Source organism: Tyto alba, unplaced genomic scaffold (assembly GCF_018691265.1).
Source record: "Tyto alba isolate M040663 unplaced genomic scaffold, T.alba_DEE_v4.0 Super-Scaffold_27, whole genome shotgun sequence".
NCBI classification, from domain to species: domain Eukaryota; kingdom Metazoa; phylum Chordata; class Aves; order Strigiformes; family Tytonidae; genus Tyto; species Tyto alba.
The window spans coordinates 5,730,871-5,749,238 of NW_024881301.1; the positions used below are offsets into that span (position 1 = coordinate 5,730,871).

An 18,368-nucleotide genomic window follows, 5' to 3' on the forward strand; every position below is an offset into this window, starting at 1 on the left:
AGTTACTCAGCCTTTTTTGACAATCAGGGCATTAAATTTTAAATTAAATTAAATTAAAAGTGTCTCAGTATCTTTGAAACTCCGTCCATAAACTTTAGCTTAATTTTAGCCTGGAATTTCAGTGTGATTACTGTCAGTGATTTATCACAAACCCTATCTTTGTGTTCTGGGTAACACAATGTATTCCATATGCTTTTTGTATGCATTCATGTCTATTCAATATATGTAGTATCAGTAAAGAATTTTGGAAGTGATGCCAGTGTTCATTCCTTATGGACTCTTTAGTCCATTTAGTCCAGTTGTTTAATATAAATTGCATATTCCTAGAGTCTGTCTTCTAACAGTCATTATTAAAAACAGAATTCTGTGTGGCAGTAGGCATTGGTATTAATCAAAATTACATGATTCAAATTAATTTTCAGCAAATCAAAGAAGCAAGCCTGCAACTTAGAATAGTTTAGAAGTCTGAACAGCAGTTCCATTAGCAACCTGAAAGCTTAAAAGGTCGATATGAGGGAGCAGTGGCAGATAACCAAATACACTGAGCTAAAAATGGCCTGAAACTTCCTGTCACTGTTATTGTTGTATCTATTTGTGCTTGTATGTTGTACAAATTCTAATACTTTTAATGATTTTTGCAGCTGAGAGCGCACGCAGTGGATGTAAATGGAAACCAGGTGGAAAATCCTATTGACATTGTTATTAATGTCATTGATATGAATGACAATAGACCTGAATTCTTACACCAGGTTTGGAATGGGACAGTCCCTGAAGGATCAAAGCCAGGTAATACATGGACTTTCAAAGTGGGGGGGACAGTATGCAGTAACGTTTTGAAGGTGATGAAGAGGGTGCATTCAGAGCTTGTAATAGTTTCAAAGGCGTCTTTGTGTGATGAGCACAATCTCAGATACTGTCTTATTATTTCACCTTATTTTTAATTCACTTTTCAGCATGCTAGGATTAATTTTCAGAAGAAGAATGTATATGTACGTAAACTAAAACAGAGAAGTCTTGAAGAATATGACTTTTAGGTTCCAGTTCTTAGTTATGTTCATGATAGCCATTGATGTTCATTTAGTTGACAGCTTGGGGTATAAGAGACTTCTGAAATATCAGCAGATCCAGTTCTAGTTCTGAATCTCAGAGGCTTTGGAAATACTGGGATTTGAAATCAAACAGTTTCATTTGAATTCTCGACAAAACCCTAAATGGTGTTCACATCTTATTAAAATTCTAATTAGCTCAGACTAAAGTTTGCACTATGGCTGAAACCACTTGCTTAATTTGTCAGTAGTGCAAAATGAATTTTTTAGAAAGGTTAGCACAAGAAATGTATTTTCTCGCTTTGCAGTGTTGACTTGGCATTTGAGATGCGTCTCAAAGACCTTTGAAAGAGTATTATTTACACTGATTTTCAATCACTATCAGTATGTGCAATTCTGAACGTTAAGTATATTTCCTTTGGCCCAATTGATAAAGTTTTTATCTAAACTTGAGAAGCTCTGTTGTTACAGAAATGTTATTTATGGCAGAATTGTAGGATTTCATTGTTTATGGAGCTTCTTCAGTTATAAGCAAATCTGATATTTTATAAACACCAAGTATTTTTATCTCCTCTTATGTATTTTAATTACTCTGTTGGTGACTCTTGGGTTTAACCAGTTTGTTTTAAGTAAGAGAAGGAATGTGCAGAGTTTACCAAAAGAAATACATGCTTTGACCATGGCTTGTAAGTGATCTTGTGTAATCCAAGTAAACTGTTTATATAACATCAATTATTTATCCTGCTGCTAGGAACCTACGTGATGACTGTTACTGCCATCGATGCTGATGATCCCAATGCACAGAATGGGATGCTGAGATACAGAATCTTGTCACAGGCCCCGAGCAGCCCCTCTCCAAACATGTTTACAATCAACAATGAGACTGGTGACATTATCACCGTAGCAGCTGGGCTTGACAGAGAGGTACGGCAGATCTTAATCCCATAGGCTGTGTCGCACTTAATATTGTGAAGATGCACATTTTCACTCGTAACTCACAAATACTTCTCCCCCTCTCCAGTCTGAAATTTCTCCCTCTCTTCACCCATTTATTTTAGAAGCTCCAGAAGAGTTTCTGCCCTCCCTCTGTCCTCTTCCTTGCTCTTCACAGAGAGGTTGTAAATATTTGAAATCTTCTTGATGATGTGTTGCTAAATTGGTGATAATTCCCCGATCCGAGTTTTGCTTGTTAAAATAAACAGGAAAAATATTACCGATTTCAAAATTTGAAAAGCACATTTCTGAGAAATAAACCAGTCAGTATTGGAAACTACATAGGTAGAGACTTGTCTCAAGGCCTGGCCACGCATTCAAAATCTTTGTTAAAAAATAATACTACTTAAAAAAAAAATTCTGACTGTCACTTAATTCCCTGCCACATGGTGGGCAAGTCCTGTTCTGTCTAGACAGTTCGTCACTGTGCCCACCACCAGAGAAGGAGGGTGCCAGATCCTCTGCTCTGGTTCACCCATCTGTGAGGTGGGAATAAAAATATTTCCCTCCCAGCTGCAGATCTGTCACATGGACTAACTGCTTTTGAACCACTTGAAAACTTCACAAGAGATAAGCATTATTTTATAAACAAACTATAAAATCCAAACAAATCTCTTTTCAACACATGTTGTTTCAACTTCTGTTTCACTAACCTCATTTTAGCTCATTAAATCTGAAGGGGTTTTTTAACTGGATTTGCTGTTCAGCTTTTAGCAGTTTGCTTATACTTCTTTAAAACAGAGAACAAAATGACTTTCTGATGCTGTGGGTTGATTATTATTATTCTGATGCATTTCAGTTTGAAAGGGGCAATCAGAAGATTTGAAAAGCTAAACAGACTTAGATATTGCAATTAATTTTTAAATTTTTATTAACATTCTATTTAAGTTGGGTTTGAAGAGGATGGATTTGATGAAAGGAGAACTCTGAACTTTACAGTATTGCCCTATGAAATTAAAAGAATGATGGGCAGCTTTGCCCTTGTTTTTAAAAACCCCTCGTCTTCTTTGACAGGTGAAATTTCAGGAGGACATAGCGATACCTCTGAGTTTTATTACTTAGTGACTGTACTAGAGTGATTTAACCCAGAGCTTAGACCCTTGCATTATGAGTTGGAGAATCCTTGTCGTTCGTCATCAGTTTTTCTGATGGATCACTGTACTGATACCCAAATGAGTATTTATAAACATTTCTTGCACATCTTGAATATTAATGATTAATGTTAAATCATTCAAATATTAAATTAGACTAATATGAGATAAAATGGTTTCCTTCCCAAGCCATTGCTTTGCTTCCTTCATTTCCTGAGTCATTTTGTGGAAGTCAATTAAATTAAAACGACCGGGAGTCTAGAAAGCCAGATATAAATTGAGCAGGTCTTCTGACAGTGGGCTAGGGAGTGCCCTGTTGCACAAGGCTCCTTGTTGTCCACGAACCTCAGCTGGGCTACCCACCTCTGCCGTTCTGCCATTTTCTCAAAAAAAACCCCATTGTCATTCAAAAAAAACCAGTGGTGCCTCTGATAGCATTCCTCATCTACTAATATTTTATGTTAACATGCACAATGCATTATCTGTGCTAACATGCAGAGGAGGAGAATTGGTTAGGTAAGGGGACTCGGCTAACAGCAGAATAAGCCTTTCACTTGCTATCCCAAAAGATGCTGTTTCATGAGATCCAGCTGTTCTTACTTTTTCCACTATTGCTGTGGAATTCACTTCAGCATTAAAACATCTGCCTTCCTGCAGAAGGCCGAAGAAGTCAGGCAGGGTGCTTAAATTTACACACTGACATTCCTTCTTCACGTGAGGTTAATTCAGTGAAGTGCTCTTTTATTTGGCCTGTGCTGAAGTGGAAATATGTGACCTGATGAGGTCTGTATTCTTTCTTGAAGCTGCTGGTTCGTGTTCAGATATGTTGCTGCAAAGTCTCCGTGCAGGCAGCTGACACATGCTCCATGGCTTATTCCTGGCTGCTTCTCAACCTGCAGTAAAAAGGGAAGAGCCACCTCCCCCAATTTCCCCATGCTTGGAAACTTGTATGCTTGTTGATTTCTAAAATTTCATTCCCCACAGTTGATCTGTATGCGAGTGCTGAGAAGGGGGAAAAACAAACCAACCAACAAAAAACCAAAATGTGTTCTGTCTTTTGGGGCACTTTTGGGAGGGAAGTTTCTAGTGCACTGCTTCAGTTGGAATTAAATAAGAATATTGTACGGAAGTTGAGTCTCCGTGTAATAATAATGGAGTTTCCTTAATGAAATTTGCTTCTTGGAATCAATGTGTTAAGACCCAGATGAATCAGAAGCACCTGCTGTTTCAATAACATAGAATCATCTGGCTGCAAGATTGGCTTCAATACTGCTCTAGATTTTATTGCCTCACAATAAGTAAAGTATATTTTTTCCTGGATGAAAGAGGTAAAAATATTTCTTTGATTCCCTTGTGACTGCTTTTCTTGACGGTGTCGTGAAGGAAACCTTTAGGATGTTTATTTAAGCCTTTTGAAGGTCACTTTGCAAGTATATTTTCCAAGCTAGAATTCTTACATGTATTTGTGCACTATTTAACATATATACTGCATTTCTACATAAACAATATTAGATTTGCTTTTTAAAGAACCGTCGTGGGGTGCATAGATAGTAATACACATTTGGAGTGTGTAAGGGGTTTTTTTGTGAAAGAGGACATGAGCATAAATTACATTCAGTGGGAGATAAAGATTCACACAGCTTATTTCAAAAAACTTTTTTTTTTTATTCAGTGACTCATATTTGCTTCTTGGAAGTGTGCATAACCATTAAATCTCTAATGTCTGTCATCATGCCTGGCCAAAATTTGAAAGAAAGTTAGATATTATTAGTGGAATTGTCCTTGCTTATTTTTTGTACCAATATTCATAGTCCCTTTTTGTAAACTGTTTCCATGAGAAGTAATCTGTCATATACCCCAGTCTTGAAGTAGTGGGAGAAAATAAGGTACCAAGTGGAAAAAAAATAGACTTTTCTTTAAATATTTTTATGTTCCAGAAGGTTTTTGCCAGTGTTAGTAAACCATTCATGAAAGTGATATTCCAAAGTAATAACAACTCCTTCTGTTTGTGCATTTTCTTTTGGAGTGAACTGAATGATAACACCTAGCTCTCTCCGAGCTGGGAAACTGAACTGGTAAATGAAAAACATGCACAATGTTTGCATTTCATGGTAGAAACTGTCAACGAGTTAAAATCAGCTTTTCAGCAACTCTACACAAAAAACATCTTTTTTTTTTTTTTTTTTTTTTTTTCCTTCCCTAATACAACCTTGTCGACTTTGTTTTAAGCAGCTGTCCAGCTGGAGGTCAGGTCTCCGTTGGGCGTTTCATGTGCTGGAGGGAGCGCTGGCCCCGCTCCAGCCGTGAGGGGAGAGCGGAGCGCCTGGCGCGGGGCGAGCCGTTAGCGGTGGCACGCGGGGAGGGCCGTTAGCGGTGGCACGCGGGGCGGCGGGGGGGGGGGGGGGGGGGGGGGGGGGGGGGGGGGGGGGGGGGGGGGGGGGGGAGGGGCGCAGTGAAGGAGGCGGTGGCGGCCATCTTCGGCCGGGGTGTTTAACATTTATGGAAATAGACCGTGTGGTGGTTCACTCCCCACTTTCTCCCAGTGCCCTTACTCGTCTCTGCTAGCCTTGACATCTTCGGTTTCCATAGCGATCGCAAGACGTTGCAACAGCGGTTTTATACATGGGTTTGGCTGAAACAAAACCTTGGCAGTTGTGGCAGTTTGGCCAGCAAACCTACCTTGGCTCAGTTTTCTTAAATGCTTTTGATGACTTACCCTGTTTTAGTATAAACTGCACTCTGTTTTTTTTCCCCATTCAAAAAGTGGTGTTAAATCTGTGATAATAGTATTAACTGTATAAAGTGGTTTTGATTTTTGAGAGTAGGAAGCAGGCAGTCTGTCCTCGTCTCAGTAATGCTTGAATAATATCAAGTAGTAGTTCAACATAGCTAGATGCAGCCTAGTGCTGTATTCCTGTGGCACAAACTTTGCTCCTGTCATTTCGAGTGATGCTAACTAGAATAAACGGTGTGATAGGCTCCACTGCTTAGCGAAGAGCAGTTTTGGGAACCCCTGCTGTTCTGTGGTAATGTTAGTTTTGCCTACAACTTATGTTGATGTCATTTTGTGTTTTAGAAAGTACAACAATATACATTAATAATTCAAGCTACGGACATGGAAGGAAACCCAACATATGGTCTTTCAAACACAGCAACTGCTGTCATCACTGTGACAGATGTCAATGACAATCCTCCGGAGTTCACTGCCATGACTGTAAGTTGTCCTGGTTTCGGACATGGTACAACATAAGTACAGGGTAGGAGTAATGGAAGGATGCTCATATTCATAACCGTTACCGACTTTCCTCATTGTATTTACAGACAGTAAATATTTATTACTTATTAAATAGTGTACTGGCAGGAAGAATTGAAACAGGTACAGAACCATTAGGTGTACAGTATTCTGCTTAGGCCAAAAGGCAAAAGCTGACAAGGGAATCAAACCATCAGTTTTCTGGCCTTAGTTATTCATTAGATAGATTGTCAGAGCTCCAGTGAAGAGAGATGCGCTCCCTAATGCTGATGAATATTCAATATGGCATGGCTCTTGCGTGCTTTTGCAGCCGAGGTAAAATGTTTTCTTGTTTTTTAAAGTTCTATGGGGAAGTACCAGAAAACAGGGTGGATGTGATCGTAGCGAATCTGACAGTGACAGACAAAGATCAGCCCCACACACCTGCGTGGAATGCAATGTACCGAATGACCGGAGGAGACCCGACAGGTCGATTTACCATCCTGACTGATCCCAATAGCAACGATGGGCTAGTGACTGTTTTGAAGGTAAGAGATGCTTGTGCTTCAGAGAACTAAGCAGAGATGGAATAAATGGGGGAGAACATTGAGGGAGAAAAAAATATGAACTCCTGAGCCAGCACGTCTAGAAAGTAAAATGGATGGGCACTGTCTGTGTTGTGAAAGTTAGCCATCCCTCTCTTGGAGCATTCCAATAATACGCCAGCAGTATTATTCCAACTGATCAGTTTTAAAAATCAGGCTAAGTTGTTGAAAATAACAGATTTTGAAGCCTTATTTGCCAAAAGATAGGAATTAGTCTGAGAAAAAGCATTTGCTTAGTATTTGTTGCTAGTGTAAAGGAACAGCTTCCTACCTTCTGGCCTCCATTAGTAGTCACGCTTGTCTGTGGGTTTTATGTCAACATGTTCCCATTAAGGAACAGATATAGGCAGTCACGGCACAATCAGAGAGGAAAAAGTGATAGGTAGGAGGCTACTTCTACAAGAGGCTTTTAAAGACTGACTATTTTTAAAATCTCATTTAAATACCTTTTATGGAATAACCCGTTTATCTTCATTCTCTAGCCAACACAGCTCTGTGTTGAGGGCTGACTTATTTCAAGTGATAATAACAATTTGGTTCTATATTTAAACCTGCCAGGCAGTAGCCACCTCTCCACATGGTGCTCTGATAAGTGTCTCAGAGTTTGGCCACTTATGAAGTCAAGTGTGAGATGCCAGTGTTCCCATTTAGAAATTAAAACTTTCACTCTTTTTTTTTCCTTCATTTTTTTTCGCCTTTTTTTAATCTTCTCGCTATCTAGGTGACAAAAAGATACAATTTTGTACAGCTATAGTGGTATTTCACACTAGGTTTTTTTTAAGAACTGTCTCTGTTTTATAACTGCACTTTCCCAGAGGTACCAATTGTTATATTGCAGTCTTCAGCAAGAATTATGTGCATGTCTGTGCTTTGTAGCACGCCTTTAAGCACACAGACATGGGAAGAGTTGGAAGCCTGCCTACTGTCTTTATTGGCAGTGCGATGAGTAGATCTGTTAACCTATAATGAAGATTGGATTGTCTCTTGTCACTGACTTCATACTGCCACGTGCCACCTGCCCCTGGAAGGTACAGGGTTCCTTCAAGTCTAGAATCAGTACAAGTAGTACAGTGCATAGCACTAAGGCAAATCATATCTCAGGGAGTGCCTCACCCCTGTGCAGCATGACAGAGGAGCTTCAGCTTCAAACTGGTCCCCAAACTGAAGGTTGTCTGTGCTGCAAAGATGGGAGCTGTAGGTATACCTGAAGTAGGATTAGATGGGATTACAAAGAGTCTTTCTGGTGAAACATTAAGGGCATGAGAATTTCTGATCTCTGGGGCTAGGAACGGTCATGATCTTGTTTGAAGGAAACCTTCTTCCTCATAACAGAGAGAGGCAGGTTTCTCTCCCAGGAGAGCTCCTCAGGAGGCACGTGAGTGCCTGGCACAAAGCTGGGAGTTTCTACATCATTTTCAGATGAAACTGCTTGTTTCCTCCGTTACCTCTGATGGCAGTACCAGAGTAAGTTAAATCCAAGAATTACAAGGTTTCTAGCTGTTCTGACTTCAAAATTGCTGCTGCTAAGCAAAGCCTCGGTCTAGTCTTGCACTGAGTTGTTACATTTAGTGGGTTCTCTTTAGGCTCTGTGCTCATTTTTGAGAAAAGCTATACAACAAGTAAGGTTTAAAATGTGCTTTAAGGGAAAAATGTGTGCCCATCACTGTTGTGAGTAAATGTTAACACTTCTTGCTCTTTGTTTCTCCCAGCCTATTGACTTTGAGACCAACAGGATGTTCGTACTTACTGTAGCTGCGGAAAATCAAGTGCCTTTGGCTAAGGGGATTCAGCATCCTCCTCAGTCAACAGCAACCGTGTCCATTACGGTCATTGATGTGAATGAGAGCCCGTATTTTGTTCCAAATCCTAAGCTTGTACGTCAAGAAGAAGGGCTACTTGCTGGTAGCATGTTGACAACTTTTACTGCTCAGGACCCAGATCGTTACATGCAGCAAACCTCTCTAAGGTCTGTATAAAAATTTTGCACTTAGTTAATAATTGAAATGCAATATCTGTGATACAGAATGGGTGGGGAGTAAGAGACTGCATATGAAATGACCACTTTTACCATAGCACACAGCTATATCACTATCTCCCGTGGCTTTTGTGTAGCTCCCTCTGAAGGGATTTTTGGCTGTAGAGAAGGTGACCTGACCAGCGTTTATAGATCTGTAAACTGGGTCATCTTCTAATGCTAAGTTCCATTTCATCAAGGTAGAATAAAGTTGAACATCTGTGTTAAAGTAGACATGATATCCCAGTAAATTCAGTCAGATCAGACACATGCTTGTGTGAACTAAAATTATTTGCAATTTAAATTAACCAATAATTTTGACATGGCAGCAAAATCACATAAGATTGTTGACCAATCTGAAGGGTTTTCTTCTCATTTATTCTCCAGCGATGCAAAGTGTTGCTGTTGTCCATCTGTGAACTCTTGTACTGATAGCTATGATGATAATTTGCCTAATGTCTAAAACTATGCTAAATGGGAAAATTGAAGAGAATAAAACATGGAAATCTTAAAGCATGCTTTCTCATACCTCATTTAAACATGGTCATTCACTGCAAAGCTAAGGCACAGTGACTAGCTGTGGGCCCCAGAGCTTAGGTTCCTAGCTTATCCAACAGTCTTTTTAGCTCATGTAGAGGAAACTCCAGGACTTTGTGTCTTTCCTGCCAAAATCAAGGTTCTTACAACTTTATTTTCTCTTAATTTTGGCTAGCTTTTGCTGATATTTTGCTCATTTCTGGATGTAGCCATTGTAGACATGATAGCATGAGGACTTAAATATATATATATGTATTTTTAATGACCTAAAATAGCTTACATTTCATTAATGTGAAAGGGCAACTTTATCAGATAGAAGGATGGTTTTGAAAGACACTCCTCTTTAAATTAAGATGAGAAGCATGCAGGAAACCAGGGTCTCTAAAAAATTAAGTTATATTGGAAGAACTGGAATAATGCAAGTTAGTGCTACTCTAACACCCTTTACTCATTGTTACCTCTCTCCTGCTTTCAAGTGCTCTGAAAAAAGTTAGTATTAACAGCTCTGTAGGTACAGAGCAAGCAATAGGGATCCTTAATGAGTATTTGAATTGAGCCTGAACATTGTATAGTTTATGGTAATTGTATGATTTCCCCCAGTTACATGAGAACTTACTTGGCAGGGCACTTCAAGAATCTGAATGTAGGGCTGTTTTTAATGCACATTTTCAAGAATTTTAGCAACAAGGCATAATAAATGGAAATGTGTTAAATTTTGTTTTCAGATTCCAAAAATATGTTCAGAATACAAATTAAAATACTAATATTGTGTTTGCGGTCAATATTTATTTTGGCAGATAAATAACACAACTTGTGATCAAATACACAGGTACTCAAAACTTTCAGATCCTGCAAACTGGCTGAAAATTGACCCTGTTAATGGACAAATAACTACTACAGCTGTTTTGGACAGAGAGTCAATATATGTGCAAAACAATATGTATAATGCAACGTTTCTTGCTTCTGATAATGGTATGTATCAACAGTTTATATTTTTTCAATAAACTTTCTTCTGTGTGGTTTAAATGGCATTCAATTTTACTGGAGCAGAAAACAAGATACTTTTAGAATACATCCAATTGTAAGTCTGTGTTAGTATCAGACTTTGTATGTTTCCCAGCTACTTGGGAAATGGGCTGAAAAATATTCTATGAGTTTGGAGAAAGGCACCAGCTTAGTTATATTAGTCAAGGTTACAGAAAACTGAAAACACTGCACAGGAGTGCAGTAGGCTGATGGAATGCACAGCATGAGTGGACTTTATGGGGAGGAATGTGTTGGGGGGGGTATTGTATTTTTCTGCATTCAGGCTACAGTAGTGCAGAGAGAAAAGCGTCTTTTAATTGTCAGTTTGTTAATGACAGTTAACAATCTCTGCTCAGAAATGAGCCCTTTGATTTTGGCTGGAGTGCTGTACAGTTCATAGCTGATACCAGAAAGATGGACAGGTGCAGGAGTGTTCTGGCATTAGAGGAAAAGACATGAAACACTGAGGGTGTTTACTTTGGAGAGAAAGCAAATGGCAAAATTTTGCGAACAGATAAAGTGTAACAAAGCCAGATCAACTATTTCTATCCTTTTGGCTCTGTTGTGAAGAAAAATTAAATGGAACTGGGAGATTATGGGGGGTGGGAGTGGATTGAGAACCATTGCTAATTATACTGCAAAATTCAGTGCTACATGTTCACATAAATGTGTGACTTTAGCAAGGTTTACGAAAGCATCACACATTTGATATGGATAGCAAGAATGTCTAGAAGTAGTGTGCTGAAAGCCAGTATTAGAAAGAATTTAAATAGCACACTTGTGGTAAAGAGTGATCATAAGTCTTCAAAGTTACAAAATAATTTCTCCAGAGGATAAACTATTCCAATTTTGCACCTCTTTCTTTGAAGCATTTGATGAGCACTGTCTCTGGAGACGAACTGGCTGTCTGGTCAGTAAAGTGGTTGAGTCCCTGATCTGAGGATTTGCTGAATTTTGCTGAGTAGGGCAGATTTTTCTCAGTATGGACTACGTAAGAATTTGTGTATTATCAGAAGCAGTGACAGTGTCAGACTGGCTTGGTAAAGACAGAATCCCAAAACTGAGGTGAACATATGTACATGGTAATTGAAAAGTGTTGGTATAGCTTCATTTCAGTAGCTTTGCAATTGGAAACAGATCCAATACCATTTTCTTTTCTTTAAGGAATTCCCCGATGAGTGGAACCGGCACACTTCAGATATACCTGCTGGACATCAATGATAATGCTCCCCAAGTGAATCCGAAAGAAGCCACGACTTGTGAAACACTACAGCCTAATGCTATTAACATCACTGCTGTAGACCCTGATATAGATCCAAATGCAGGCCCCTTTGCCTTTGAGCTGCCTGACACACCTGCTAGTATTAAGAGGAATTGGACCATTGTTCGAATTAGTGGTAATTAATATTCTAGAAGTCATAATAATTTTAAAGACACCATTGCATATGCTTTTCAATATTTCACCTTGGTGTTATTTTGCAATGTTTTGGTTAATATGAATACATATTATATTCCTATTCATAGTAACAGTTTGGTTAATATGAATAGGAAAGCACTTCATAGTGCAAGTTCCCCAAAGAACAATACATTTTAAGAAAGAGGACATGTTCACAGTCTGTTATTCTGAGTGAGATGTAGTGGGTTGAACAACAAGTTAACACAGAGCTTGTTTTGCCAGTGCTGTTTTAAACCCACGTAAGCAGTATATTACTTTTTTAACAAGTGCCTTATTTTCACACAGGGGATCACGCCCAGCTCTCTTTAAGGATCAGGTTCCTGGAGGCTGGTATCTATGATGTGCCCATAGTAATTACAGATTCGGGAAATCCACATGCATCTAGCACTTCCGTGCTGAAAGTGAAAGTTTGCCAATGTGATATAAACGGAGACTGCACTGACGTTGACCGGATCGTTGGCGCTGGACTGGGCACTGGTGCCATCATTGCAATTCTGCTTTGTATCATCATCTTGCTCAGTGAGTAGATAGATCTCTTGATCCTAACTCTTCTATTCTTGTTTCGCAAGTACCACCTTGTGTTTTAGTTCTGTGTAACTTGACAAAGGCTGGGGAGTGATTAGAGACCGAAGTCTGAGAGTTGTTGCCGTTTAGTTTAATGTCTTGGACAAGTATGAAAACTTTCTGATGATGAAGGAGTAGGAGTCTGTGAGATCATACCTAACACTTGCATGACAGTCAAGACCCACAGTGGGTTTGTGAAAGAAATTTTCCATCTGTGCCCATGGGCACTTGTTATGTTATGTCAGTGAGTGACCAGGTTGAAGATGTGATTAGCTCCCAGACGTCTTGTGCTGCTGGTACTGTGTGGCTTGACACCACCCACAGCGGTTAACAGTGCTTTTAAGGAGTCCTCTGCTGTTACTACTATTGTGCTTCAGATTAATGTAAGTAGGCTACTTGATGATTTTGGAAAGTAATACATCACAGCCCTTCGTATAAGGCCCGACAAGCAGGCAGCCATGCAGGAACAGAGAAGTGTATTTGTTTAAGTACTACATAAAGCTGTGCTAGTATTTTATTTTTGTTGAGTGCATTCAATAAGGGAAATGACTAAACATCATGACTATCTGTCTGTCCAGTGTAGTAAATTAGATGCTAGCTCTCCTACATATTACGGTTAACTGATTTCTGATTGTGATGGAACACAAGGAGGGGATTAACCTCTTCAGAGTATACTGTGCACCAGTCCAAAACATACAAAAGGATGGAAAGGAGTAAAGTAAAAATAAAATTTTAAAAAAATATTTGAGCCTGGCTAAGCCCATGGCTGTACACAAGCACAGTCAATTTCTTTCAATTATTTTCTTAAATAATTTTCTTATTCATAATTATTTTCTTGATATAAGATCCTCTTAAAATATTAGGTATTGAATTAACAGAGCCTTATTGAAACTATCAGATCCTCTAAGATATTCTTCATATATTGATATTCTAGATACCTAGGAGTTTCTTTCCATGAAGACAGTTGTAATTGGAAACATGCCTATTGTATTAGGAATTCATTTACTCACATTTATTCTGTTCTGTTTCTCATTTGGTTTTCTTTAACAGGTTTAGTTTGTAAACAAGTAATGCAACTTGTTCAGATTAAGGATTAAAATACATAGGTCAAAATGTCACTGCATTTTCCTCAACCCTGATTTCTCTTCTAAACAGAAATCTAAACTTAAGTAACAATCTGGACTGCTGTGATGTATGCCAAAATGGCCTAAGCTTGGTCATGTTCAAATGTCAGAATTACTTAAACTATATAAATTGCTGTATATTCTTGGGACATAGCAGAAAAAATATAAATAATAACATTTTTTAGAATTCTTGCCATTACTAGAGAGATTCCCTTCTGAACCCTGTGGTTTATGAGGCTTGGTCTTTCTTATATCTTTTCATGACAAGTTTATTTTGCGGGTTGTGGAATGGATTTGTGACTTATGACCTTGAATATGTGATTGATTTCCAAATCAAATTGCCTATAGTAGCCTGAGTTTAAACATCTCTTGCTTAATCTACCTTCTATGATTTTTTTTATTAAAACAAACAAGAAATCTCATCCAGAACAGTCAAAAGGGAACACGGCTTTTTTCTAGTTTTCTTTTTTTAAATCTTGGTGTTAAATTTGTACAATTTTCCACGGCTGTACTTCAGAATCAAGATTTGGTTTTATGTCTTCTTTTTTTTGCAATGTAGTTTTAGTTTTAATGTTTGTGGTGTGGATGAAGCGCCGTGATAAAGAGCGTCAGGCAAAGCAGCTCTTGATTGATCCAGAATGATGTGAGGGACAACATTCTGAAATATGATGAAGAGGGTGGTGGAGAAGAAGATCAGGTGAGGAGTGATTAATGATTTTTATGTATAGCTTTGCACTTCACTCTGTACTTTATCTATTTTGTTATTAAATACTGAAGGCATTAAATACTGAAAGCAATCAGTAACATTTTAAAAACCTGAAATACAACATTTATCTCGTGTTGTTTTTTGCAGTTCCAGAAATACCAATTGCTTGCCTTTTGGATGAGATGTAAAACCAATATCTTGTCCAGTTACAGTCACAACAATCTGACCATATTCTAACTAATCCTGTTATAATTAAATGAAAATTAAAGCCACTCTCATTGCAGTCTGTAAAGTTTCTTCACACCTTGTCTGGGATCAGAATCACCAGTGCAGAATGCCTGATATAATCTATTCCAAATATGACCCTTTTTTGGTGGCGGGTGAATGCCTTTCTAGATACACAGTAATGTTGGCTATTGACAAATTGGCCACTACTGGGATTTCAGCTTGGAAAGTATTTATGTTTCAAGTAGCTGTCAGGACACATCTGTGTTTATTCAAATACCTTTCCAGGCAGGTGCCATATGCATTTACTCTCATGTCACCTCTGTTTGAACCACTGCTGATATGTCAGAGGACAAGAAGTGATGTGTATATGCTAAGAATAGCTTCTTTCTCTCTCTCCCTCAAATTAGTGAATTTCCAAGCAGTGTGATTTCCTTCCTTCAGAGGACTTTTATTAAGTGCTTTATGAACATGACAAACAGTAGATTTATGCACATTATTAGTGGTAGAGGTAAGTGTAACAATTATGAAGGGAACAGTGCATATAATAGAGCCTAAGAAATTTTCCAGAAAAAAGCCTTGAAAAATTAAGTGTACACATTCCCAGTCACAGTTATCTAGCACTTGAGTTATCTGAAAAGTGTCTCCCTTCACTGGTACAGACATTTATAGCTTCCCGATGCTAATTTGTTTGTCTAAAATATGTGTTCCCCTTAGTAATTTCCATGCTTCCTGCATGTCCCCAAGAACTGTTCGTACTTCTTGGCTTTTCTGCATAACTTTATTTTTAAGCAATTTGCAAAGGAAACTTCAGTTTATGCCATTTTGGAAACTTGCTTATGTTACTAAATAAATTGAAGACAACCCTTTGAGTTGATGTGTGTATTCCAGTTCTTTGTACGCAGATAGTTTGAGTACAAGAATTGCATCCTGGTTTTGCATCTGTTGTTGCACAAAAGAGTTAGAAGCTTAAGAAACATAAAGAAAACTCAGTCCTGTGAGAACTAATTTTCCAGTTCACATATCCCCAGCTCTTGTTCACCAGCAATTTTCCGGAGGATCTGTTCAGCAATTTTCATGTGATTTTGATTTATAATTGTTGTCCACACAACCGTCAGGACGTAGTCAGTAAGGTTCTCAGAGTATATACTGTTCATTTGGAAATCATAGGTGATGCTAGAACAGTGTTGGGAGAGGTTGTGCTGCAGATCAGAAACTTTAAGCATTGTTGTCACAGTGTACATACAATGAGAGTAAAATACTTAACAGCTTAGAAATGGTGCTAAAGTCTTCCCTCTGTCCATCTTGTACTGTGCTCCTCTCCAGTGAAAGTGCTGTCTTTGTGAGAGGTATAGTGGGGTAGTGTGGCAGGAGGCAGCATTTTGTGAGTGCTGTAGGGATGAGCAGGATGTAAACCATCCATAAATGCAGCCTTTCACCAGCCGTGAATGAGTGTAGTGCACACAGTGAAAGGAAAAACTGTCAATGGGTGGAGTAGCAGTAAATGATAAGAAATGTGAAATTAGGATCATTTCTTCTCGCGTTGAGCAGAAGAAGCACCTAGACACAGAGAGGTTTAAGGGCTTTACAGAAAATTTAATGATTTTTAGCCACAGAACCCCTACGTGCTTTCTTAAGACAAATTTTAAGGCCACTGATGCAAATTAATTATCTTTGCTGCCAGCCACATAGTTCAGGTGCACTGGTCCCTTTCCTGATCCACTGAGCAGTAGACCATAGGGTCTAAGCATCTAGAAGGTCTTTATACACTCCAAAAATAACAAACACAGCAGGAAAAAAAATAAAAGCTCATACAAAGCATAGCAAGTTTTATAACCACTTCTGTAGCAAGAGTTTTAGACCACTGGATAGGCAAAAAGGGGGTAGGTTTTCCCACAGCTCCAAAGTTTGTAATTTGTTCCTGTCCAGAATGGCTGAATGGAGAGAACAAACTTTTCATGTAGGCACTTAATTTTCTGTCTAGAGTGGATGATGGAAATAAGTTTTCTTTTGCTTTTCAGGGATATTATTTTACTTTATTTTATTTTGGCTTGGCATTTCATAAAACCTAATTTCTGCCTGTGGTTAACTAGATGATAATAGATCCTGGGTTCATTTGGTTTTGGTTCCCTCCTTGCCCCCCTCACCTCCTGTGCCCAGAGGAAAGAGGGAGGATTATATCTGGTTGGGTTTTATTTGGTTTTGTATGCATTTTATGTGACATTTAAGAAGTTGGAATGCTAAGCTTTTGAAATGTTCCTACAAGTAGTAATCTAATTTTTGCAAACCATGGTTTAGCAAAATACTGTACAAGCAAAGCTGTGTGCAGTACATACTGGGCAAAAGGCATTGGCCATAAAGATTTTTGCATTTTTGTCAAAGTTAAGCGTTAGAGTGTCAGAGTGTTCTAAAAAAGCATGAGACTGCCATCAAAAATCTATTTTCAGAATGGGGCCTCATAGGGTAAAGCTGCCACTGTTCTATTAAAATCAAGAAAATTATTTCATGTCAACCTTGCATCCACGAGTCATCAGCAAATGACAGAGGAAAATGCTCTACGTCAATATTAACTTTTTATGATGCACTCTCCCCAAAACCATCAGGATTGATTGAATAAGCAGCTTCAGTAGAAGGCAGTACACAAGGTGACTCAGAAACATAGAACCATCTAACCCAGAGTGCACCTCATGCAGCAAAATAGAAGAGAATGCTCAAAGCTTCATGTGAATCTCAGTAAAAACAATATTTTAAAAGCTTCAGATGTTTTCATAATCTGTACCCTTTAAAAGTAATTACTTGTATTTATAGCAAGCAAATTAGTTAGGCCTTCTTAAAATTGCCTTCTTCTCTGGGTGAATACTGGAAGATTTACCTTGTGTGGCCTCATATTTTTCTTGTTTATCCCAGACGTTTAGGTGACTTGAAGATATGGCTAGTAAGGCTCGAAGTGTGATACAGTTCAGGACTCTGCATCCTGAAGCAAACTACTTCCAGACTTGTGGTTTTGCTCTTGGAATAATTCATTTATTTTAAGAGGGTTTGTTTATTTATTTGGAAGCTATGTAGTTGGGTTTCTTAGCTTTCACAGCAGACCCAGAAGCCAGTAAAGCATGCTCAGCATGTTCCTTTCAAACTCTCTGTACATGCTATCAGAGTAAAATCTCCTGCAACAAGTTTGATGAGTTCCAAATTCCAGCTTAGTTCCCCAGTCATATCAGCTGTCAACAAGGTGGAATTCCTGATTGGTTTTGGTTGTTTGTTTGGTTTTGTTTTGGTTTGTTTGGGGTTTTTTGGGGAGGGAGGGGGTTGTTGTTGTTTCTTGGGTTTGTTTTTTTTTTTTTCCTCCTGTGCTAGCACTTCCAAGGAATTATGATTTGAAGTCTGTCATAAAAGACCAGTTTATTCCATCATGAAGGTCCCGTGTTAATTCCATCTGAGGCCATCTTGGCCTGCTTTGTTCACTCTGACAGACTGAATGCTTGTAAAGAAAATTGAGGTTCTTGAAAGATTCACAGTCTTCCTCTAGCATGGCATGATGTACACAGGCTCATGTGATCTCTACAGCAGTTGAGAGAAATGCTTTTAAATCCCTAGGTCAGATAAGCTCTTGAGTTGTGGGTCATATCTGAAGTTAGCCTGGTCCTCACTGAAGAGCGTTGTCGGAGCATTGTCAACACCAGAAATGTTCTGGACTTTTTTCACCTGAACTTCTGTTTCTCAGAAATGTGGGCTGAAAAACTGGCTCTGAA

At 38.6% G+C, this 18,368-nt stretch overlaps 1 protein-coding gene across 1 annotated transcript in view; it reads left to right on the forward strand.

Annotated features, from left to right (window-relative positions):
* The window catches only part of LOC122153924 (cadherin-2-like), a 110,026-nt gene that overhangs the window by 84,519 nt on the left and 7,139 nt on the right, over window positions 1-18,368 (forward strand). Inside the window, 10 exon segments of the mRNA XM_042797857.1 lie at window positions 642-786; window positions 1,798-1,970; window positions 6,207-6,344; window positions 6,725-6,910; window positions 8,677-8,933; window positions 10,348-10,494; window positions 11,709-11,941; window positions 12,286-12,519; window positions 14,248-14,326; window positions 14,328-14,385. Coding sequence (XP_042653791.1) covers window positions 642-786; window positions 1,798-1,970; window positions 6,207-6,344; window positions 6,725-6,910; window positions 8,677-8,933; window positions 10,348-10,494; window positions 11,709-11,941; window positions 12,286-12,519; window positions 14,248-14,326; window positions 14,328-14,385 — 1,650 coding nt within the window.